This window comes from Pantherophis guttatus, chromosome 11 (assembly GCF_059756535.1).
Source record: "Pantherophis guttatus breed Tessera chromosome 11, ASM5975653v1, whole genome shotgun sequence".
NCBI classification, from domain to species: Eukaryota; Metazoa; Chordata; class Lepidosauria; order Squamata; family Colubridae; genus Pantherophis; species Pantherophis guttatus.
This window is the reverse complement of record NC_142073.1, coordinates 20,580,466-20,606,443: the sequence shown is the minus strand read 5'-3', so window position 1 is coordinate 20,606,443 and position 25,978 is coordinate 20,580,466. Positions and strand designations below refer to the sequence as shown.

The window sequence follows — 25,978 nt, the reverse complement described above, 5'->3', positions numbered from 1 at the left end:
GTTTTTAAGAAGATGTTGGATAACCATTTGTTTGAAGTGGTGGTAGGGTTTCCTGCCTAAGCAGGGGGTTGGACTAGAAGACCTCCAAGGTCCCTTCCAACTTCATTAAATTATAATTATTATTATAAGCACATTTGGGAAACTGGAAACTTAGTCTCCAGTACCTGGTCTCAAAGCCGCTTTTATTCTAAAGGCAACCGGGCTTTCTGATCTTTTTTAAAAAATATATTTCTCATCCAAGAGACTTCTTCAGTTCCAACGAACAGGTGGGGAATTTCATTTCATCCCTCACCAATTAGTTAGAACTGAAGAAGCTTCTTGGATAAGAAGCGAAATGTCCTAAAGAAAAACCAGAAAGTCCCAGTTGCCTTTTAAATAAAATCAGAGTAGTAGCAATTTTATTACAGCCACAGACCCAGCATTGCAACTAAGAAGCATTTAAAAAAAAAAAAAAAGACAAGATAATATTTAATAATTAGTTGGTGGGTTGGCAGTGGTCGGTCAAAACCTGCCTAATTTTTCAGACAAGTATAACAGACATGTTTGGCTACATTGGAAGAGACTACATTGGACTGATCTGATAACAGCAATTGTACATTAAAAAGATTGGTAGTTTTTCCCAGGTATTTTATCAGGTGAAGGGTTATGAGATGGATCCGTGAATCCATATAGAAGGTACAGTTTAAGAGGACATGAGCTGTAGTTTGACTGCAGGGCAGAGGTGGGATTCAGCCGGTTCTATCCGGTTCAGGCGAAACGGTAGTAACGATTGCGGGATTCTTCGCCCACCCGCCCGGATGTAATGTGTGAGCACTGCGCATGCACAGAGTAGGTGCGTGTGAGCGAAGCACATGCGTGCATGTGCCTGCGCTCACATTTGCGAACCGGTAGGGAAGGTAAGTGAATCCCACCTCTTAATGTTTTATAGATGGCATATGTCACCAGAAAGATTAGCAAAAATAAGATAAATCAGCTAAATGTTGGAAATGTTTTCAATTGCCGGGATCATATTATCATATGTGGTGGACATGTGCGGAAGCAAAAAATTATTGGGTTAGAATACAGGCATGGTTAGAGGAAATGTTGCACCAGCGTATAGAGTTAAAACCAGAGGCATTTTTATTGGGTATATTACCGGAAAAATATAGCAAAGAAGATACATATTTGATTATTCCTATATTAACAGCGGCGAGAATTGCATTTGCACAAAAGTGGAAGGCAGAAAAAAATCCCATCAGAAGGAGAGGTAATAAAGGAAGATTTTAGAATGTGCAGAAATGAATAGGTTAACATTAAGAATAAAAGATAAAGTAGGAATCGGTATATTTCAAGACATGGGGACGATTTTATGTATGGTTAGATAAACTGAAGCATTTTATAGCTTCTTTGTAATTATTAGGCTTTCATTGAAGTTGGGATGATGCTTTTGTTCTTTCCTCTTATCCGTTTCTTCCCAGACCTTTGCCATGGCTGAAGAATATCACCGAGAATCAATGCTGGTGGAGTGGGAACAGGTGAAGCAACGAATCCTTCATACGTTGCTGGCTTCTGGAGAAGACACTCTGGATTTCACCCAGGAAAATGAGGTATTTTAAAATGGGCAAGCTTTGTTTATCCTTCCTGCAATAAAATAATGAAACCACTTATTCTCTGAGCAACTCAGAACTTTACATCGAGAAAAGCTGAATTCTGCTACTGCTAGCATGGAGTCTATTTTTTTCGTGGTTTATTCTGCAGTTTTCTTTATTTTTGTGTGGCCTAGGACTTGGCTTGAGAGAAGCCAGTAACTACTTTCCACCTTTTGAATCCCTTATTCTGTATTACTTCTCTGCTCCTACAAAAAAATCTTTATATCCATTGCCCCTAGACACTTTTTATTATTATTATTAACTTTATTCATTAAATATGAAACTCAAGTCAACTGAACGTTCAAAAATGCATCACAAATACTATTGACTGGTGTTAATGGTTGATACAGGTTGCTGCCAGCGTCCTAGGTATTAACCAAGTACCTTCTTAAGATGTACGATGTTCCAAGTAGCGCAGTTTTTTGCAGTTCCGCTGGTGTTATTGCAGGAAGCTGAAATTTGTTGATGTATCTTATAAAATTCTTGGACATGGTACCAAGCGCCCCGATGACAATGGGTATCACTGTTACATGTTTCATCCATAGCCGTGTAGTTTCGATGGCCAGGTTGTGATATTTCATTATTAATATTATTATTATTATTATTATTATTATTATTATTATTATTATTATTATTATTATTATTATTATTTAATCTTTAGTGAGATTCACAGCCTTTGAGGCTGATTAATAGCTCAGCAGCTCGAGTCCTAACCAAGGACCTAGGAACTGTTAAGGTATCGTCGGAGGATGTAAGATGTAGTAATAATAATAATAATAATAATAATAATAATAATAATAATAATAATGATGATGATGATGATGATGATGATGATGATAATTTACTTTATTCATTAAATATGAAACTCAGTCAACTGAACATTCAAAAATGCATCACAAATACCATTGACTGGTGCTAACGGTTGATATGGGTTGCTGCCAGCATCCTAGGTATCAACCAAGTACCTTCTTAAGATGTACGATGTTCCAAGAAGCTCAGTTTTTTGCAGTTCTGCTGGTGTTATTGCAGGAAGCTGAAATTTGTTCATGTATCTTATAAAATTCTTGGACATGGTACCAAGTGCCCCAATGACAATGGGTATCACTGTTTTTATTATTATTATTATTGTTGTTGTTGTTGTTGTTGTTGTTGTTAAAAAAATAAATACTCCTCCTTTGGCTTGCCCAGACTCACAGCGTACATATCCCTAGTTATAATTTAATTTAATTTAATATTTAAATTTATATACCGCCCTTCTCCCGAAGGACTCAGGGCGGTGAACAGCCAGAAGTAAAAAACATCAAATACAAAATATAAAAACAATTTAAAATGAATTAAACAATTTGGCTCGACAGTTAAAATCCCCCATTAAAATCCAAATTAAAATACACAATTGGAGAGATTAAGCCATAGTTTTTCAATATATATATATATATATATATCTTTCCCCATCTCTATTGTCTATTTAAAATGCTCTTCATTAGAAACGTTTGAGTTCCTTTTTCTGCTTGCTTGCTTGTGGGAATTGGCTAAGAGTCTTCAAAATAGTAACAATCGAATGTCTCAGCGAGTTGCCGGATTTTTGTCCTCTCCCTTCGAGTCTTTTTTTTTTTTTTTTAAATCATGGAAACATTTTCTTTATGGTTCCTGGAAGTGTTCCTCGCTTGGAAATTGTTGTGCTGACGACTCACTGTGTACAGCCGCAAGTAATGGTCCTGGAAAAGTAGGTAGGCTCTCTCCTTACTGCTCTGCAGTGGCTGAGCTTAATGGATTTGGCAAGCTATTTTGGCAAGCTTTCATCTGCTTCTGGGGTTTTGTGAACGGAGGTTTAACCTTCCTTTCAAAATCCTACGATTCTGAGCTTCCTTCCGAGCCGGTCAAACTTGTTGCTTGTCCTCGAAGACCAAATATTCAAAGGTCCCTGCCACGTTGGAAGGCCGTTTTCAGAATCTCAGAGAAAAAGGGATTGGGGGGGGGGGGTGAATAGCATCGAGGAAGCCCGCTCTGTTTCGACTCCCCAAATGGTTAAAGAGATTGAAACGGCGATCCGTCATTCTCTCCTCTTTCATTCTCTTCATGCCGTGCCCGCTATGATATTTGGTGTGTCGCTGTGAGAGCATTTAGAAACCCTTGATAAGGATGTTTTGTTCTCGGCTTCAGAGTCAAAAGTCCCAGGAGGTTTGAAGTGAATCTGCTGCGTTAAAAGCCGGTTGTTTTAATTTTTCCATTGCAAATTTTGCACTTCTAACCCTTTTGCAGAAAAAAAAGAGAGAGAGAGAGAGAAAGGTTCTTATCCTTCAGATATAATAAGGCTTTAATTGATACCTCGGATTCGGAAAAAAATCAGCTGAAAAGCACGGATCCAAACCCTGCAGGAGGTAGGTCAGCAAGGGAGCCAATTTCCAAGCTTTGGATGGTTTTTTTTTTTAAAAAAAAAATACCCCACACATTACACTTAAATAAAGTCAATTACCAAGATGGTCTTTGTAGTTCAAAGAAAGCAACCTACAGATCCTGCCTCCTTTTGAAGTTTGCACAGCTTCCTAAACGGAAGGGCGTACTAGCTGGTTAAAAGGGAAAAAATACCCGTGACTTATTTTAACTTAAACTGTACAATCTAATAATGCACAGATCAAGAATCCCTTTCTTGGATCTGCTGGTTTTTCACTTTCCTCCAATCGTCTTCCTCGTTTGTCCTCTTCTTACCTTTTTTTTTTTTTTTTGGTAATATCGACAGTCCTCGGCTTACGAGCACAATGGGAGCCCGACGTTTATGGTCGCTAAGCGAGACAGCTGTTAAGTAAACTTTTTGCCCCGTTTTTACGACCTTTCTTGCCGCCGTTGTTGACTGAATCCTTGCCGCCGTTCGGTTAGTAACACGGTTGTTAAGTGAATGTGGCTTCCCCATCGACTTCGCTGGTCAGAAGGTCACAAAATGGCGACACTGGAACCGTCATTAATACAAGTCAGTTGCCACGCATTTGAATTTTGATCACGGGACTGTGGGGAAGCTGCGATGGTTGTAAGTATGAAAAACGGTAACAAGTCCATTTTTTTCCCCAGTGCTGTTGTAACTTCCAATGGTCACTAAATGAACTGTTGTGAATCAAGGACTTCCTGCAAAGCACAGCTGCAATTTATCCTGTTTCAATAGCAGCTGGGGAACATCGGTGTTCCTCTGATCTTCCCAGAAGACAATGTCTCTGGTCTTCCTGCCCCTTTGGAGCGCGCTCAAGGAAAGAGATCGAACGAAAGAGGCTGCTTGGCAGTGTTCTGCCCCAGCTACGGACCCCAAAGAATGCAACACACAGAAACTCTATACCAAGCTTATTTTACTCAAATAACTCAGTCTTTATCAACCAAAGGCTGTTATAAACTGTCTTAAGAGCCTACAAGAATTCTAAGATAAGGTAATCACAGTCTTACTAGAGTTGGCAGAAAGCCCAGAACCAATTTTGCAGAGAATCCAGACGCGAAGGAGATTGAACTAAAGTTGTTCCCTACAGCTTGCTGCAAGATAGGTTCCTTCTTAAATAGGCTAAGGGAGTGGCCAATTAGCCCCAAGCCTTACTCTCGAGGAGACCTCCTCCTGAGGAGCCACTCCTGCCTTTTGGCAGCTCTGCGTGCCCATGCATCGAGAAGAGGCTCCTCCTCTTCTTCCTCTTCACTTAAAGGAGCTTCTGGAGGTTCTGAAGGCCCTGGCTGAATCCCCGCCTCTGGCACCACATCTTCTCCAGCCTCCTCACTGTCCGACTTGAGTGCTAGCTGCACAGGCTGCTGGCGCAGCACCACACCAGCCTCCTTGTTGTCGGAATTGGCTACAGTGGCACAGGCCGCTGACGGGCCACAACAGGCGGTGTTATTTCCACTCGTGTCTTACCTAAAGGTGCTTTTTTTCAGGAAGCAACTAGACTTTTTTTTTTGCCTCTTGAAAAAAGCACCTTTTGGACAACCATGACCTGGATGACTGAGAATCTCCACAGACATTTAGCGATGCGCTTTGGGATGAATCCCCTTCGAATGGTGCGGGAGTATGAACGGAGTTTCAGAAAAACTTGCAGACTGCAGAAATCGTCTGCGCTTCAGTTTGAGATGCAGACAACGCAGGCTCTTCCCCAACAGCCGGCGACTGTGCTCAACGCTGAAGGGACCCAGGGCAGAAAACGTCCTGCAGAAAGCACCGCTCCACAATTCAGTCCGTTCAGCAGTCCCAAGAAGGCTGCAATCCACACTCATTTGCACTACTGTTCTGACCTAGGCTTCCCCAGCAGCACGAAGCCGAGTCCTCGTCCCGATAAACCCCTTTGATTTAATTTACAGTGAATTCCTCTCCAGCAAAGTCTTTCCTCTCCCACAGTCTTGCAAGATAGTTCACGATTACCGACCTTTATCAGGCTTGGAGAGTGGCCAGGCTGATATGTTTCAGACACCGCCAATACTTGGCAAGAATGCAGGAATGAACTAATTGTCTCCTGCAAACTCCACTCCCCTTTTGCTCCTTTTTTATTCCCTCTGGGAGGGGCCCTTCATCGTCCTCCTGTGGCCTTACTCCCAAGTCGACCCTTGTTCTTTAGCTGGTCCCTTCGTCTGGCAATTCTGTGCATGCGCACACTGGGAACAGGCTCCAGCTGTTCGTCTGCCTCACTGATGTGTGACTCCAAAGGCAGCTGATAACTGGCCCTGGCCCCCTCTCTGCCTCCGACGCAGAGCCCTCATCAGAGCCTTCCCCAGACTCCAGGACTGGCCCATGTTCCTCCCCAACCTCCTCACTGTCCGAATCTGCTGCCAGATCTGCTGGAAGGCCACAACTCAGGTGACCCTGAGGACACAGACAAACCTCCAAGTGGCCTCAACGACTCTAAAAGAATGCAAATGAATAGCTGTCTGCAAAGAATATAAATCCTTTCATTCCCCACCAGCCAGCCAGAGCTGAAGAAGCTTCTTGGATGAGAAGGGAAACGTCTTCAAAAGAAAAAAAAAAACAAGTCCAGTTGCCTCCTGAAAAAAGCACCTTTGGGACAACCATGACCTGGATGACTGAGAATCTCTACAGACTTTTAGCCATACAATTTGGGATGAAGACCCTTGGAATGGTGTGGGAGTAGGAATGGATTTCCAGAGGAAAAAAATTGCAGACTACAGGAATCATTTGCACTACTCAGGTGACCCTGAGGACACAGAAAAACCTTCAAGTGGCCTCAACGACCCTCTAAAAGGATGCAAATGACCAGCTGTCTGCAAGGAATACAAATCCTTCCATTCCCCTCCATCCAGTCAGAGCTGAAGAAGCTTCTTGGATGAGAAGCGAAACGTCTTCAAAAGAAAAAACCAGAAAGTCCAGTTGCCTCCTGAAAAAGCACCTTTGGGACAACCATGGCCTAGATCACTGAGAATCTCTACAGACCACTCACGTCCTAAAACTTGCAGTGGGTGGATCACCTTTCCCCCGGGCACGACTGTAGCCGTGGAATGCTTGTATGAGTAATGCACACGTTAGCGCTTGCAGTTTGCAACAAGTGAAGCTTAATGAGGGAAAGGCAGCTGCATTCAGGCTGGCGACGTTTTCCGCTGCTGAATTCTCCCTCAATTTGCAGTAGAAAAGCCAATCAGGGCAACGTAGCTTGTCACAGAAAAAAAATAAAAATAAATCTCGTTTCTAAATCCATTGGACTTTCGGCTGTAATGATTTATTGAATGCCGCAGCTCTTGCAAAAACCGAACGGCAAGGCTATTTTTACTGTGCTACAAGCTTCTTTTTTTTAAACCATTTGTGCCTCCAAGAGATTGATAGGAGGCTGGGGAATGCGTTGAGGGTTTTTTTCGCATTGAGACGCCGGTACCGAGTTTCAGCCGGTTTGTCGTGCTCAAATCATGGCACATTGCCGAAACACACAGGAGCACCTGAGCGGTGACACCTGGGTTACTTTTGGGAGGCAGCTTCCCAGCGCTTTTTCAATAGAATGGAAAGTCTTTGCTTTTGCTTTGCTTTGCTTTGCTTTGCTTTGCTTTGCTTTGCTTTGCTTTGCTTTGCTTTGCTTTGCTTTGCTTTGCTTTGCTTTGCTTTGCTTTGCTTTGCTTCGCTTCGCTTCGCCTCGCCTCGCCTCGCCTCGCCTCGCCTCGCCTCGCCTCCCTTCCCTTCCCTTCCTTTCCCTTCCTTCCTTCCTTCCTTCCTTCCTTCCTTCCTTCCTTCCTTCCTTCCTCCCTCCCTCCCTCCCTCCCTCCCCATTTTCCTTCCTTCCTTCCTTCCTTCCTTCCTTCCTTCCTTCCTTCCTTCCTTCCTTTCTTCCTTCCTTCCTTCCCTCCCTCCCGCCCTCCCTCCCTCCCTCCCCATTTTCCTTCCTTCCTACGGCTTTCCCTCTCTCCCTCTCCCTTTCTCCCTCCCTCCCTCCCTCCTGCCCTCCCCCATTTTCCTTCCTTCCTTCCTTCCTTCCTTCCTTCCCTCCCTCCCTCCCTCCCTCCCTCCCTCCCCATTTTCCTTCCTTCCTTTCTCCCTCTCCCTTTCTCCCTCCCTCCTGCCCTCCCCCATTTTCCTTTCTTCCTTCCTTCCTCCCTCCCTCCCACCCTCCCTCCTTCCCTCCCTCCCCTATTTTCCTTCCTTCCTTCCTTCCTTCCTTCCTTCCTTCCTTCCTTCCTTCCTTCCCTCCCTCCCTCCCTCCTTCCCTCCCTCCCCATTTTCCTTCCTTCCTTTCTCCCTCTCCCTTTCTCCCTCCCTCCCTCCTGCCCTCCCCCATTTTCCTTCCTCCCTCCCTCTTTTATTATTTTTACAAATAACTCATGGCAGCAAATACAGCCAACAAACCTTCCCTCTCCTATTTTCTTTAAAACTCACATACTTTTTTTTAGTATCTGATTATCTAGATTTTCTTTTTAAAAAAAGGAACAAGTTTCTAAATGTGATGACATATGTGGGGTTTGTTTGAGCAGAGAAGTAAAATCTTAGAGGTTATAAAGAATCAGCATTTCAGAAGGCAGGAAAACAGGGTTTCTGGCTGGCCACTGTGTAAATACTGAACACCAAATTATGTAAAAAAGTAAAAAAAAAACAACACATAATTTTACTGGTTGCAGAATTCTGCTTTTTGTAAAAAAATAAAAAATTGGGAGGTGCTTAGGGAAAATAATAAACGAGGTAATCAGTGTCCAAAATAGGTTACGGCATCAGTGGATGTTACCTATTGCACTGATGACATAATCTAGTTTGGTCATGAAATGTCTACAAGGAAATCACCAAGCTCAGAGAGCACCTAGGACCCCACCGTTCAACCGTGAGCTCCAAGTGTTCTCTTCTATTGAAACCAAAGGTTGAGCAGCCTTTTTCTCTTCTCTCAACAGCCGAGTTACAGCGGTGAGTTGCCTCCACCAGGTCGCAGTTCCTTGGATAACACAGAGATGGCATACGCCCGACAGGTGAGGATGCCACTTTAACCAAGAGCTGTTTTAGGAAACTCTGGGCTTTTTCCTCCAACAAAGATCTTTACAATTTGTGCCGTATCAATTGTAGGATATGGAAGTAAAGGGAAAAGCTTTGCCTGCAGGATCCCACCCCACTCCAGGGGGAAGGGTACTGCAAAATCCCCATTCCCGCCCCACTCCAGGGGAAGGATACTGCAAAATCCCCATTCCCGCCCCACTCCAGGGGAAGGATACTGCAAAATCTCCATTCTCTCCCCACTCCTGGGGGAAGGATATTGCAAAATCTCTATTCCCACCCCACTCTGGGGCCAGCCAGAGGTGGTATTTGCCCATTGTCCGAACTACTCAAAATTCCTACTACCAGTTCTCCAGAACCTGCTGGATTTCACCCCTGGTCCAGTCGTTTTAAAGATCTTAAGATAACTTGTCCAAAAATCTAATTCCAGCTAGACAGGCTGAGCTTGTGCACATGATCTACAGCATTCTAGATCTCCATTATATTTGAAATTATGGTTATTGGGGACTATCATCAGCTAGGAACTGGCATTGTAAAATGATAGACTTGTGTACTTAAAGAGTATTTGGATTGTTGGATTCAGATCCATATTCATCCATTGAAGTTGAATTCCAGTCACCTTAAGGCAACATTTTCCAGCCTTGGCAGCTTTAAGACGCGTGGACTACAACTCCCAGAATTCCCCAGCCAAAATTCTGGGATTTGAACGTCTATGGAGATTCTAAGTCATCCAGGTTATGGTTGTCCCAAAGGTGCTTATTTCAGGAGGCAACTGGACTTTCTTGTTTTTTCTTTGAAAATGTTTCACTTCTCATCCAAGAAGCTTCTTCAGCTCGACATCCTGCTGCCAACAAGGCTCCAAACCCATTTGCGCTACTCAGGTGACCCTGAGGACACAGATAAACCTCCAAGTGGCCTCAACGACCCTCTAAAAGGATGCAAATGACCATCTCTGTCTGCAAGGAATATCAATCCTTCCGTTCCCCACCATCCAGTCAGAGCTGAAGAAGCTTCTTGGATGAGAAGCGAAACGTCTTCAAAAGGAAAAACCAGAAAGTCCAGTTGCCTCCTGAAAAAGCACCTTTGGGACTCTGGGAGTTGAAGTCCACGCATCTTAAAGTTGCCACGATTGGGAAACCCCACGCGAAGGACATAAAGAGCTTTGGTGGCGCAGCAGACTAAAGCACTGTTAAGTAACACCAGCTGCCTGCAATTACTGCAAGTTCAAATCTCACCAGGCTCAAGGTTGACTCAGCCTTCCATCCTTCCGAGGTAGGTAAAATGAGGACCCGGATTGTGGGGGCAATAAGCTGACTTTGTATAAAAAAGAACACCGCTTAGGGGGGCCCCTGAAAGCCCTACTAAGCAGGTATATACAAAAGTATATACCTGCTATACAAAAGTATGAAGGCTATTGCTTAACGCATTGTAAGCCGCCCTGAGTCTCTGGAAAAGGGCGGCATATAAATCGAACCAATAAATAAATAAATAAAACCTATGGTTTTTTAAAAAAAAAAAATTAAATAAAATGCATTTTGAATACCAACGCTTGTTGGGATAACTGCAGTAGATTCGCCAAACTTTACAGATTTCAAGAAAACTAAGGAACGCTTTATCTTGTGTTATTTCTGGCAAGAAACGCCCTGAACGACACGTTGTAAATTCTTTGTATTTTACCCCACTGTCGCTTTCTATCCTGCCTTTAGTTAAAACACTCGCACGGATGCCAAAATGTTGGGCTTCAGATGACACTTGGAATTGGGTTCGATGCTGGGCAGCAGCTCCTCCTTCTCTGTTGCTGTTATATCGTGCAATTCAAAGGGGGATGTCAGTGCAGGATGTCAGAGCATCTTGCATTTAAGCAACGGGTGTGTGGGGGAGGAGGGTCGGATGCAAAGGGAGGGATTGAGCTGCACTACGGCGGGGGGACATCTGTCTGTGTTGCTCTTTTTCAGATTTATATGTATAACGAGAAGATTGTGAACGGACATCTTCAGCCTAACTTGGTAGACCTTTGTGCTACTGTGGCAGAATTGGATGATAAGGTATTATTTATAATTTAGCGTCTTCAGAAATTATTCTTGACTATTTTCAGTTGGGATTAGCAGTCTTGTCACTTAAGAGTAAAACCGCTTGGTTTTCCCTCCCACCCAGAGCAGGCACAACTCGTTTCAGAGTTGTGCCTGCTCTGAAAATACTTTGAAAAAGGTGTTTTGCATGTCGCACAGGCCCCATGCCTTTCTGCTGCTCATTAAAGCTATTTTGCTATTTTGCAAGTTAGCCTGAAAAAAGGGGTATCTCCTTTAATGAATCAGCTTATTAAGTGACTATAACTCAAGGGAATCCCATGCACAGCCCTAGTTATGAACAGTCAGTCAGTCAGTCTGTCTGTCTATCTATCTATCTATCTATCTATCTATCTATCTATCTATCTATCTATCTATCTATCTATCTATCTATCTATCATCTATCTATCTATCATCTATCTATCTATCTATCTATCTATCTATCTATCTATCTATCATCTATCTATCTATCTATCTATCTATCTATCTATCTATCTATCTATCATCTATCTATATCTATCTATCTATCTATCATCTATCTATCTATCTATCTATCTATCTATCTATCTATCTATCTATCTATTTATCTATCATCTATCTATCTATCTATCTATCTATCTATCTATCTATCTATCTATCATCTATCTATCATCTATCTATCTATCTATCTATCTATCTATCTATCATCTATCTATCTATCTATCTATCTATCTATCTATCTATCTATCCTCTATCTATCTATCTATCTATCTATCTATCTATCTATCTATCTATCAAGAGCTGAAGTGGCGCAGTGGTTAGAGTGCAGCACTGCAGGCTACTTCAGCTGACTGCTAGCTCCAGTTCGGCAGTTCGAATCTCACCGGTTCAAGGTTGAGTCAGCCTTCCATCCTTCCGAGATGGGTAAAATGAGGACCCATTTTATTGGGGGGGGGTGTCTCATTTATTGGACCCATTTGTTTGTTGGGGGCAATATGCTGACTCTCTAAACCATTTAGAGCAGTGGTCGGTCGCCCCCGCTTCGCACCGGTTCTATAAAACTGGCGGGAGGCTCCGCCCATCGACCCTGACGTCATCAAAATGCTTCTGCGCATGCGCAGAAGAGCGCATGAGCGAAGCGAGCGTGTGCATGCGGCCCCGTTGCCAACTGGTAGTAAAGGTAACTAGAACCCACCCCTGGTTTAGAGAGGGATGTAAAAAGCACTATGAAGCGGTATATAAGTCTATGTGCTATTGCTATCTCCCTCTCTCCCTCTCCCTCCCTCTCTCTCTCTCTCTCTCTCTCTCTCTCTCTCTCTCTCTCTCTCTCTCTCTCTCTATCTATCTATCTATCTATCTATCTATCTCTATCTATCTATCTATCTCTATCTCTATCTCTATCTCTATATTTATCCATCCATCCATCCATCCATCCATCCATCTATAAATAACCAGGGCTATATCTGTGTGTGTATTGTAGCCTATCCATCATTAACTCATACTTTTTAAATGCCATCTTTGACCAAGCTGTCTCTCAAGGTCCTTGTGTCTCTTTCACACCTGTTGCAGAACATTGCTGACTTGTGGGCCATGGTGAAGCAAATGACAGATGTTCTGCTGGTTCCCGCAAGTGACACATTGAAAATACGGACGAGCATGGAGGTGCAGATGGAGTTCGTAAGGCAGGCCTTACAATATCTTGAGCAAAGGTAAAAGTCCTTAAATAGAGGGGAGGGGGGGAAACTCCCAGGAAGCTGCCATTTGTCTGCCATGACATAGAATCATAGGGCTGGTTCCAATTGCACTTGTAAGTTGAAGTCTACTTGCACTGTGGAAAGGAAAGGAAATAACCCTGGTAGAATTATTATTTTAAGAAGGTCTGAGCTCCCTTTGAACATACTTATATGTAATACTAATACATGCATACATACATATTAACTAATTACATTTTAACTAACAAACTTATAATGACATGGGAAAACACCCAAGATTTTAACTTTTTACATACATACATATTTATACATACATACAAACACCAATACATCAGTGGTGAAATCCAATTTATTTTACTACCGGTTCGGTAGGCATGGCTTGGTGGGTCTGGCTTGGTGGGCGTGGCAGGGGAAAGGATACTGCAAAATCTCCATTCCCACCCCACTCCAGGGGAAGGATACTGCGAAATCTCCTTTCCCACCCCACTCCAGGGGAAGGATACTGCGAAATCTCCTTTCCCACTCCACTCCAGGGGAAGGATACTGCAAAATCCCCTTTCCCACCCCACTCCAGCGAAAGGATACTGCAAAATCCCCATTCCCACCCCACTCTGGAGCCAGCCAGAGGTGGTATTTGCCAGTTCTCCCAACTGCTCAAAATTTCCGCTACCGGTTCTCCAGAACCTGTTAGAACCTGCTGGATTTCACCCCTGCAATGCATACAGATTAGGTGAAACCTGGCTCAAAAACAGTAACTGCGAGATGGACCTTGGAGTCTTGGTGGACGATCACTTAAACATGAGCCAGCAGTTGTGAGGAAGCAACCAAAAAAAGGGAATACGATCCTCGGTTGTATAGACAGAGGCATAGAATCAAAATCACGTGAAGTGTTAGTACCGCTTTATAAAGCCTTAGGAAGGCCGCACCTAGAATAGTGCATCCAGTTTTGGCTATCACATTACAAAAAAAGATGTGAAGACTTTGGAACAAGTGCAAAGGAGAGCAATTCAGATGATTAAAGTCCTGGAGATTAAAACATGAAGAACGGTTGCAGGATTTGGGTTTGGCTAGTCTAGAGAAAGGAAGGACTAAGGCAGTGATGGAGAACCTTTTCGGCACTGAGTGCCCAAACCGGAACACGCGTGCGCATGCCAGAGCCCTGGAAACCTGAAGACCAGCTGGCTGGCGTGAATGTACGTGCCGACCACCTGGCAGTGCGCGCCAGCCAGCTGCTCTTCGCGTGTGCTGGAGTGCTGGAAACCTGACGACCAGGTGGCTGGTGTGTGCAAAGATAAACTGGCTGGCGCCCATGTGCGCGCTAGAAACCAAAAGAGCAGCCGGCGACGGCATGTGTGCCCACAGAGAGGGATCTGCATGCCACGTCTGGCACGCATGCCACAGGTTTGCCATCATGGGACTAGGGGGACATGATAGCAGTATTCCAGCATTTGAAAGGCTGACACAAAGAAGGGGGGATGGGGTGTCAATTTATTTTCCAATAATAAGAGGGCAGAACAAGAAACAATGGAGGGAAACTCATCAAGGAGAGAAGCAATCTGGAATTAAGGAGAAAATTCCTAACAGTGAGAACAATTAACCAGTGGAACAGAAGTTGCCTCCAAAAGATTTGTAAGTGCTCCATCACTGGGGGCTTTCAAGAAGAGACTGGACAGCCACTTGTCTGAAATGGTATAGGGCAGTGATGGGTAACCTTTTTGCCATCGCGTGCCAGGAGAGGGGGGAGCGCGGAGGGTGCGTGCCCACACCCATAATTCTATGCGGTCCGCCCCAGCGCATGCACGCAACCTCCCCCCCCCACTCTACCCGCTGCTGGCACGCGATGGTCCAGTAGGCCTGTTTTTCTCTCTCACAGCAAAAAAAAGGGACTTCCTGTCCCACCGGAAGTTGGCAAACGGGCCTCCGGGGGGGTGGGGAAGGTTGTTTTCACCCTCCCCAGACTCCTAGAAAGGCTCTGAAGCCTGGGGAGAGAGAAAAATGGGCCCTCTGGAGGCAGGAAACAACCTGTTTCCCTACTTCTGGTGGGCCCAGAAGGCCCAAAAATCAGCTGTCAGGCACGCCCGTGTGCGCTGGAGCTGAGCTTGCGTGCCCACCGATATGGCTACATGTGCCACCTGTGGCACGTGTGCCATAGGTTCGCCATCATGGGTATAGGGTCTCCTGCTTGAGCAGGGGGCTGGACTAGAAGACCTCCAAGGCCCCTCCCAGCTCTATTCCGATTCTGATACTTTGTGTGAAATCGTTAAAAGGATGTTCAGCTATCCTGACTGATCAGCCATGCCTGATTCCTTGCAGCTACAAGAACTATACCTTGATGACGGTCTTTGGAAATTTGCACCAAGCCCAACTGGGCGGAGTACCTGGGACCTACCAGTTAGTCCGCAGTTTCTTGAACATCAAACTCCCAGTGTCTGTTCCGGGGCTGCAGGTAGGAACATCCAGGATCCCACGGTCCTAGCAAAATTTGGTTTATTCATTTCCCTAGTCAGGAATGCACTTGTCAGGTGGAGAGTTGATAATATTTGGAAATGGTGCACTTTGTATTAGCTTTCCCAAGATTGCCGAAGGCGCTGTGTTCTTTTAAAAAGCCTGCTGACAAATATTACTTGCAGTCTTAAGCTCTTTCTCCAAAAGCAAACCCCTTGCGTAGCCTAAGATCATTCGAAAAAACTAACGGTGGATTGTTTTTAGACCTTATGTGTGTTTTTATGCATCAATGTGTTGCTTTTGGTCCTTATCTATATATTGTGTTTAGTTTGGGTTTTAATCCTTGTTCGCTGCTTAGAGCATTGCAAAATGGGCCGCTTTCCAGATTGTTTAATTAAAGGAATGAGTATCAGTCAATCAATTTTATTTATGAGCAAAAGGTCCCAAAGAAGTACTTAAGACTTTTTATTATTATTATTATTTTATATTTTAATTATGCATAGATACTTTGAAAACAGTGTATTGTCTGGGTGCGTTTTGTTTTACAGAGAAATAACAAATGTTCAGATTATAATAGTAATAATGAAAATAATGAAAATAATGAAAATAATGAAAATAATGAAAATAATGAAAATAATAATAATAATAATAATAATAATAATAATAATAATAATAATAATAATAATAATAATATGGATCTGAGTACAGCAAAAACCACTGGGAACATCAGGTTGAGAAAGTTTTAGAGAATGAGAAACTCAAGATCTTGTGGGACTTCAGGATTCAGACTGACAGGCACTTGGTCCACAACACACCTGACATAACAATAGTTGAAAAGAAAAAAGTATGGTTCACTGACATTGCAATACCTGGTGATGCACGGATTGAAGATAAGCAGCAAGAAAAAATCACAAAGTACCAGGATTTGAAAATTGAAGTTGAGCGACTGTGGAAAAAGAAATCGTGTACTGTCCCGATTGTAATTGGAGCCCTTGGAGCAATACCCAAAGGGCTACCCCGCTATTTAGAAATTCTAAATTTACCGGATTTGAACATTTTGACTCTACAAAAAACCACCTTACTCGGAACAGCTTACATCCTCCGACGATACCTTAACAGTTCCTAGGTCCTTGGTTAGGACTCGAGCTGCTGAGCTATTAACCAGCCTCAAAGGCTGTGAATCTCACTAAAGATTAACCAATAATAATAATATAATCCACTGGTCATTATGTAAAAAATACAACTTTCCTGTATCCAAAAAGTCATGGGAACATAAAGTGGAAAAAGTTACAGCAAATGAGAAGGTGTAGATCATGTGGGACTTTTGAATACAGACGGATCGTCACTTGGAACACAAGACGCCAGATATCACAGTTGTCGAAAACCGAAACGTACAATTTGTTGACATTGTGGTACCAGGAGACGCCAGAGTTGAAGAAAAAGAACTGGAAAAAATCATGAAATATTGCGACCTGGCCATAGAAACTACACGGCTATGGATGAAACATGTCACAGTGATACCCATTGTCATCGGGGCACTTGGTACCATGCCCAAGAATTTCACAAAACACTTCAAGAAATTGCAGCTTCCTGCAATAACACCAGCAGAACTGCAAAAACCTGTGCTACTCGGAACATCATATATTTTAAGAAGGTACTTGGTTGATACCTAGGACGCTGGCAGCAACCCGTATCAACCATTAGTACCAATCAATCATATTCATGTCACATTTTTAAATGTTCAGGTGACTTGAGTTTCATGTTTAATGAATAAAAGAGATAATAATAATGTTAAATGTTAAATATATATAAACAATTATAGAAATGCCTAAGTCTTGATTACTACAAGTTGCTTGTAGAATAACATTTCCACATCTGGGTGCCACATTTTAAAAAGAACATCGATGAGAAAACAGCCTGGTATATTTAACCCGACAAGGGGAGTGGGGGGGAAATGAGCATTTGATAGGTCCCATACATAACGAATGTTATCCTGAAAAGATACCGAGATTTGTTTCCCCGCTCGGTACATTCAGAGAAAATCCCAGAATAAATGAACAGAAACTGCAAGGAACCAGATGTTGAGTGAGCATCAGGAGCACATTTCTAAAAATGAGATCCGTTTAACAGTGGCATTCTGTAAATTGCTTGGCAAGGTAGTGGGATTTTCTTCGTTGGCAGGATGTAAACACATTTAAGGAAGATGCTGCACTGAATAGAGATTTCTGCGATACAAACCTCTCGGATGCTTCTCAGCGTGAGGAGTCAGTGATGAAAAACTGCATCAAGGAAACATAATGGACGGACTCCGGTGGCGTCTTTTCATTCACAGAAAGGCATATTCCGTAGCTAAGCTTTCCACAAATGAGAGAAGAGAGAAACAGCGTTCACCAATTCCCCTCTGACCGTATCCTCTTCTATACCAGTTTGAAGAATTCCCCCATCTGTCTGGAGCACAAAGACCTCCCATGTAAAGGGAAATTTTTGCTAAAATGGCTCCCTGCATCTATGGAAGCTCCTGATAGGTGAAATTTGCATTCATGAATATGCAAATATAATTTCTAAAAAAAAATATAGTACACATTAGAATAAGCACCTTTTTCCAAAAGGCAGACAGGATTTGAATATCAGTAAGAGCGGTTTGCTTTTTTTTAAAAGGTACGCATGAGTTATTTTTATACAGTGGAATCTTCGGACAATTGTAGGTACCACTTACAGTTTAAACATGTGTTTCCTATCATCTAAATTCAAGGTCTTTGTTACAGTATAGCAGTCCTTGACTTACGGCAATTCATTTAGTGACCAACGACACTGAAAAAAAAGTGACTTATGACTGTTTTCATACTGGCAACCATTGCCACACCCCCATGGGCACATGATCAAAATTCAGGCACTTGGCAAGTGACTCATATTTATGACGGTTGCAGTGTTCCATGCTCACGCGATCCCTTTTTGCGACCTTCTGACGAGCAAAGTCAATGGGGGGGAAAGCCAGATTCACTTAACAACCGAGTTACTAACTTTTAACAATGGCGGTGATTGCCTTAACAACTATTATTTATTATTTATTAATGAGATTTATATGCCGCCCTATCTACAGCCGGACTCAGGGACTGTGGCAAGACCGGTTGTAAAATGGAGCACAGCTCATTTAAAAGCTGCCTCGCTTAGCGACCGAAATTTTGAGCCCAATTGCAGGTGTAAGTCGAGGAACTGTCCGTTAACAAGTCAAATCTCTGGACATTTTTTTTTCTGCCTCTATTGTTTTAGGACGGGGAAGTGGAAGGTCATCCTGTCTGGGCCATCATTTACTATTGCATGCGATGCGGGGACTTAATGGCAGCCATGCAAGTGGTCAACCTAGCTCAGCACCAGCTGGGAGATTTCAAAACTTGGTTCCAGGAGTACATGCACAGCAAAGACACAAGGTACTTGGCAGGGGTGGGCTTCAAAAAATTTAGCAAGGGGTTCTCTGCCTGGTTGCTGGGTGGGCGTGGCCATGGTGGGCGTGCCCTAGTCAGCCTCCTGCACCACGGCCGGGCAGGGGTGGTGGTTTAATTTGATTTATATGCCGCCCTTCTCCGGAGACTCAGGGTAGCTTACAGTGCGTTAAGCAATAGCCTTCATACTTTTGTATATTTTATACAAAGTCAGCTTATTGCCCCCACAAACTGGGTCCTCAATTTACCTACCTTAGAAAGGATGGAAGGCTGAATCAACCTTGAGCCTGGTGAGATTCGAACTTACTAATTGCAGACAGCTGGAGTTAAATTACAGTGCTTAGTCTGCAGAGCTATCCAGGCTCTTTTTGCCCTCCCTGGGCTCTGGAAGCATTCCTCCTGCCTCCAGGAGGGCGAAGATGGCCTCCCCAGGCTCCGGAGGCCCTCTGGAGGCCTGAAACGGGCCCGTTTCCAGCCTTCTCAAAGTTCTGGTAGGCCCGTTGTTCGCTCTCCCCGCGCCTCCACGCGTGCCCTGCACTTACCTGCATCCAAAATGGGCCGTGTGGGGGCTCCTGGGAAGGGTGGGGCAGGGTGGGTGGGGCCAGCCAGGAGTGGGATTTGTGGGTTCTCCGAATTGCACAGAATCTTAGCTAGAGGTTCTCCCGAACCCCTGCGAACCCCCCAGCAGCCCCACCCCTGGTACTTGGGTAATGCCAGAAGAGTCCAGGAGAAAGTATGAGTGTCATGGGGCGACGGGAAGCAGAAGAACTAATTTCGCCGAAAGTCCTGATTCTGGTTGGAACTTTTAAATGCTGGGGCCATTTCTGCTCACCTTCAAAATCAACCTGAAGATAAGACAAGCTTCAAGTTTTCGAGTTGTGCAGAAGACGTTTGATACTTTAAATCTCTGGTATCTCCCCCGCTGCAGCTTCATTTGTATTTTCTTCCTTCTGTTCAGTTGATTTAATCCATTAATACAGATTGATATTAACCGAAGTCCGTCTCCTGCCATTTTGTTTATTTAGTTCTTTCAATCCATTTCTTTTTTTGTCTCGTCACCATCTGGGATCCCGAGCCCCCAATGATTTCGTCTTCTCCTTGTTCTCTTCTAAGGCCTTCTGCTCCTTTATCGCTTCTGTTTCCAGCAACTCTTCTTGGCTTTTGCTTTCTATCTCTTCCTCACTCTCTTGCTTATCAGCTTTAAAGCGCACGTCAAAAAATTCCTGCACATCAACCTTCGCCGCTTGAAGATATGTGTGGACTTTCAGCTCCCAGAATTCTCTAGCTGGGGAATTCTGGAAGTCGAAGTCCAGACATCTTCCAAGTGTCCATGGTTGAGGAAACACTGCCTTAAATGAATGGTTCTGAAGCAGTTGGGACTCACAGACAGTGCAGCCATTTGAAAAATCCACTTTTATTTTTCTCCTTCAAGTGGAACATAATCTCTTTTTAAAATTAAGGCACTCTTTCTGAGTGTGAAGCTACATTATGGTGGGAGGTTCCTTCGGATCTGTTCTTTCGATCCACGTGACAACTCTGAATTTGGATTACCGAAGTTATATTATTAGGTTGGTTTCTGCGATATAAAATACATGAGCAGCAGTGTTCAGTCAGCCAAAAGGCGTCAAGAAAACAGTATTTCTGTCACAGGAAAGCTGCTTGGCTCAAAAGACGACTTTTTTTTTAATAAGTCACTTTTTAAAATTAGGTTATAAAGTGTTATAAAATACAAAATATGAAAGCGACTGAAAGGGCAGGGATAGGGAGGGGGAGAGGGCAGAGAAAAGTGAGGAAGGGTAAGGAAAGAAAAAGAAAAAGACTCTTATCTGTTACAGTAGAATAGAGCATTAACAATAATCACAACTTTTTGTTTTACCATAATAGTATAAACCAGTCATTTCTACAAAAATCGATCAATCTAATCCAGTGATGGCTAACCTTTTCTGGACTGAGTGCCCAAAGTACGCAGCCCCCGTGCATCCACCCCGCCCCGTGCATGCGTACGCAGTCCCCCGCATGTGCCCCGCCCCCCATTGCATGCGCAGCAGAGACCCAAAGACCAGCTGGCTGGCGGGAGATGCATGCGGAGCTGAGCTGACTGGGGCGACAGCTCGCGTGCCCACGGAGAGGGCGCTGCGTGCCACCTCTGGCACGTGTGCCATAGGTTTGCCATCACGGGTCTAATTTGTAAAACCCAGAATCAACGTTTCATTCATTTCCACACCAAGCATGAAGTTCAGAAGCGGTTTCCATGTGGAAACAGAAGTACTTTGTGTTCTTTTCGTTAAGCAAAGTAGTCAATTTTGCCATTTCAGCCAACTCCATCAGCTTCTGGAGCCATTCTTCTATAGTAGGAATCGAAGCGCCCTTCCATTTTTGCACATACAATATTCTTGCTGTTGTAATAACATATATACTATATATATATATATATATATATATATATATATATATATATATATATATATATATATATATATATATATATATATATATATATATATATATATATATATATATATATATATAGTATATATGTATATATAGTATATATGTATGTATATACAGTATATATATATGTTAGCAGCAACATATATACTATATATATATATATATAGTAACGAAGTTCCAAACTTTTTCTCCAGTTCTTTTTCCATTAAGCCCAAGAGGAAAAGTTTCTGGTTTCATACCTTATCTCCATTTTCAGGATTTTCTGTATTTAAAATATAAATCATAGTCCAATTTTTTTTTTTGCTTTATCACATGTCCACCATAGATGATAAAAGGTTCCTTCTGTGTTTTTACACTTCCAACATACATTTGGAAAAGATCACTTTTGAAGCACGGGTAGCTACTTTGAGAAGAAAATGGCAGATTTCACTGTTTTAAAGACATCTCAAGTTTCAGCTTCTCATTTTTTTAAATTGTAGGCTTTCTCCTGCCACCGAGAACAAAGTTCGCCTCCATTACAGACGGGCTCTGAGAAATAACACGGACCCTTACAAAAGAGCTGTGTATTGTATCATAGGCCGGTGTGATATTGCCGATAACCACAGTGAAGTTGCAGATAAAACGGAAGATTATCTTTGGCTGAAGGTAATCTGCTTCCCGTCAAAATGATTGCGCTGCCTTTTTTTTTTTTTTTTGGATGGTATTCATTTTTCTTCCTCCTCATATAAACATAAACACGATCGAAGATGGCCCAGCTATTATTATCCTACTCCAGTGCAGCACCTATGTAACAGTGGTGAAATCCAAATATTTTTACTACCGGTTCTGTGAGTGTGATTTGGTGGGCATGGCTTGGTGGGCGTGGCAGGGGAAGGATACTGCAAAATCTCCATTCTCACCCCACTCCAGGGAAAGGATACTGCAAAATCCCCATTCCCTCCCTACTCCTGGGATAAGGATATTGTAAGATCTTCATTCCCACCCCACTTTGGGGCCAGCCAGAGGTGGTATTTGCTGGTTCTCCAAACTTCTCAAAATTTCCGCTAACGGTTCTCCAGAACCTGTCAGAACCTGCTGCATTTCACCCCTGCTATGTAATAGAAGTCACTCTTCCAATAGATGACATAGATTTACAGTAGTGGCCAAAATTATGGAAACCTTTTGGGAAAAGTGTATTTTCTAAAACTAGCTAATAACACCACTTTTTTTTGGAGTAGTAGTACCATAAAATGATATATCAATGGAAAGAGAATTTAATCAAGAATGAAATGCAATAACTTTTATGAAGGATTTGCTATTAGAATAGCAGTGACAGTATAAAGAAGAAAAGTGAAATGCGTAGAAAAAACGAGATGTACAAAAATTATCACCATTTCAGTTAATCCTTAGTTGGGTAACCTTTAGCATGAATTATGGCCTTACAATGACTTCCCATGGAGTGAACAAGTCTTTTAGTTTTGCAGCTGTTCTAATGTGAAACCAAGATTGAATGTTTGCTTCTATTAACTGGATTTTATTGCTGGATTGTTTCTGACTAACAAGGTTCTTTAGTTGGCTCCATAGATTTTCAATTGGGTGAAGGTCTGGGCTATTCCCAGGCCATTCCAGCAGTGGAATAGGATTATCTTGAAACTCCAAAAAAAAAAAAAAAAAAAAAAAGTGGTGTTATTAGCCATCAAATCTCAAAAATACACTTTTCCCAAAAGATTTCCACAATTTTGGCCACTACTGTCTATATAAATATAAAATCAAAACTTCTTGAGTTTTCCCTTTCTGTTTGTTGTCATTCTGGAAAGCATTTAATATATTAGATACACTGGAATCATTCTAGTTACTTCCATCAGTAACTAGAATTTTATCATTCTAAGTCATCAGGTTATTATTATTGGTTTGATTTAAGAAACCTCTCTTCACGAAAATGTAAGATACAAGATCAAAAAACGTACAAGTTAAACAGATCTTGCCCAGAAATTAGCCACCTTAATTGCGTTCTGTCCTGCTTCCAAGAAGTCCTGAGGTGTACACTGATCAGGACACAAAGGCAGATACACATACGTGTTGTTTTCTGCATGTCACCATAATCGCAGAAGCCACCGGATAGCCCCATTGGTTCAGAGTGCCTCTGGATCTTGTTGTACCCGTGTGCAGTCTATTCAATGAATTCCATACTTCCAGGGGTGGACTACTCCGGGTTCACCCGGGTTCGGGCAATCCTCTAGTGAAGATTCTGTGGGGTTTGATGAACTCCCAAATTCCACTCCTGGCTGGCCCCTCCCATCCCGCCCCACCCCTCCCCTCCCCTCCCAGGAGTCTCCATGTGAACCGTTTTGGACGCCAGGTAAGTGCAGGCCCCGTGTGGTGGCTCGGGAAGGGCAAAAAACAGGCCTCCTGGAGGCTCTGGAAGGCCGGAAACGGGCCCATTTCTGACTTCTGGAGGGCCTCTGGAGCCTGGGGAGGCTGTTTTCACCCTCCTCGAGGCTCAAGGAAAGCCTCCGGAGCCTGGGGAGGGCAAAAACACCCCTCCCCCCCGCCGCCGTGGTGCAGGAGGTTGACTAGGCCATGCCCACCCAGCAACTGGGCACAGAACCCGTTGCTAACATTTTTGAAGCCCACCCCTGCATACTTTCCAGTTTTCACCAGACCCTGGTGCCAGCTCCTCCGTTGGTTCCATCCAGCGTTGGCACTTTGTAGCTTTCCATCGACCCCTTCCGCGTTTGGAAAATGTATTGCATGCATCCCTCGGGAAAGGAAAGAGGGATGCACGAGTTACTTTTTCTGTCTTTTTTCTAGCTGAATCAAGTGTGCTTTGACGAGAACAGTTCTAGCGCACCGCAAGACAGGCTGACTTTGTCCCAGTTCCAGAAACAACTGCTTGAAGATTACGGTAAGTTCAGCTAGGGACATCACCTGGAGGTTTCTGAAAATAAACTCAATTATGCAGAAAGGTGATCCCAGATCTTGAGTAGATCTAGTGCTGGGACTTTTAAAAAATGAATTTGTTCAATAAACTTGACACGACGTATCAAAGTAAGCGTTCTTGTATGAGCCTTATGGCTCTAGTAGATAGTAAAGACTCAGAAATTGGCAATTTATGATTTTTCTTCAAAAGCCAGACTGGTACTATTATCTTAGCAGTCCTATTTAAGAAACATTTCTGATTCCATCTGCCTTGCCACCTGTTCTGTAGTTTTCCTGTTAAATCTGTCCAGGTATTAAGATGCCTTGTCAGGCTTCTGGGAAGTGACAAGAATTTTAAATCAAATTAAAATAACAACAACAACAACAACTTCCTAGTATTCCTAGGAAAGAACCTTCTCTCACATTGCTTTGAGGTTATGCTGTAGGGAAATCAATCCGCCTCTTCCATTCAAATGTAAATTGTTGATTTTTGTTGACGCTTGGGTCACTGTTAATTTTTATCCTGAATTTTCTGAAATTCTGCCGTTGTTCTTTCAACACCTGTTAGTTGGCTCAAGTGATGCCCAGGGTAGTCCTTGAGTTACAACCATTCATTTAGGGACCATTCGAAGTTTACAACAATACGGGAAAAAGCAACTTTTGCCCCAGTTTTCACAACTGATAAAATTGCAGGATCCCTATGGTCACGTGATTAAAATTTAGACGCTTGGCGACTGATTCATATTTATGACGGTTGCAGTGTCCCGGGGGTCATGTGATCCCCTTTTACGACCTTCTGACAAATTCAATGGGGAAGTCAGATTCACTTAACAATCATAGTTGCCGACTTAACAAAATGCAGTGATTCACTCAAGAACGTGTGGCAAGAAAAAGTTGTAAAATGGGGCAAAAACTCACTTCGCAATTGTCTTCAATCCAATTCAAACCTTTATTATCAGCGCACAACATTTGTGCAATGAGATTGGTTGAGCTCCCTCAGTGCACCCCCCCCCTCAACACAATACAACTCACAGTGAAGACAGAAAAATCCCTAACCCAATAAATATTTATTTATTTATTTATTTATTTATTTATTTATTTATTTATTTATTTATTTATTTATTTATTTATTTATTTATTTATTTATTGGTTCGATTTATATGCCGCCCTTTTCCGGAGACTCAGGGCGGCTTATAATGCGTTAAGCAATAGTCTTCATACTTTTGCATATACCTGCTTAGTAGGGCTTTCGGCTCCCCCCCCAAGCGGTGTTCTTTTTTTTATACAAAGTCAGCTTATTGCCCCCACAATCCGGGTCCTCATTTTACCTACCTCGGAAGGATGGAAGGCTGAGTCAACCTTGAGCCTGGTGAGATTTGAACTTGCAGTAATTGCAGGCAGCTGGTGTTACTTAACAGTGCTTTAGTCTGCTGCGCCACCAAGGCTCTTAAATAAATAAATAAATCATATTAACAAAAACCCCAGTCCTATTGCCCCAGTGTGAACATGTTACACGTTGCGTCGGCCCTGCAAGCCCATCGTACTACGTAGTTATGATGTTATTTCGCCTGCAGGAGTCTGACAGCCCACTGATAAAAACTGTTCTTCAGCCTGTTTGTGCAGCTGGCTTTGCTTCTATATCTCCTTCCCGATGGCAGGAGGGTAAAGAAGTGATGACCAGGGTGAGAGCCGTCCCTTGAGAGTTGTCTTGCTTAGGAACGGAAATGTTGGGCTCAATAGGAGCCTTGGTAGTACAGTGGTTTAAAGCACCCTGTTATTAAGACCAGCTGCCTGCAATTACTGCAGGTTCGAATCTCGCCAGGCTCAAGGTTGACTCAGCCTTCCATCCTTTCTAAGGTAGGTAAATTGAGGACCCAGATTGTGGGGGCAATAAGCTGACTTTGTATAAAAATATACAAAAAGGATGAAG

General features: G+C 43.0%; 1 protein-coding gene across 2 annotated transcripts in view; it reads left to right on the top strand.

Annotated features, from left to right (window-relative positions):
• NUP93 (nucleoporin 93) overlaps positions 1-25,978 on the top strand; it is a 153,889-nt gene that overhangs the window by 104,455 nt on the left and 23,456 nt on the right. For both annotated transcript variants that reach the window (XM_034425464.3, XM_034425465.3), the window contains 8 exons: positions 1,458-1,586; positions 8,961-9,035; positions 11,013-11,102; positions 12,672-12,811; positions 15,128-15,260; positions 18,530-18,687; positions 21,630-21,795; positions 23,941-24,034. In XM_034425464.3, the coding sequence (XP_034281355.1) occupies positions 1,458-1,586; positions 8,961-9,035; positions 11,013-11,102; positions 12,672-12,811; positions 15,128-15,260; positions 18,530-18,687; positions 21,630-21,795; positions 23,941-24,034 (985 nt within the window). The remainder of the gene's footprint in view (positions 1-1,457; positions 1,587-8,960; positions 9,036-11,012; positions 11,103-12,671; positions 12,812-15,127; positions 15,261-18,529; positions 18,688-21,629; positions 21,796-23,940; positions 24,035-25,978) is intronic.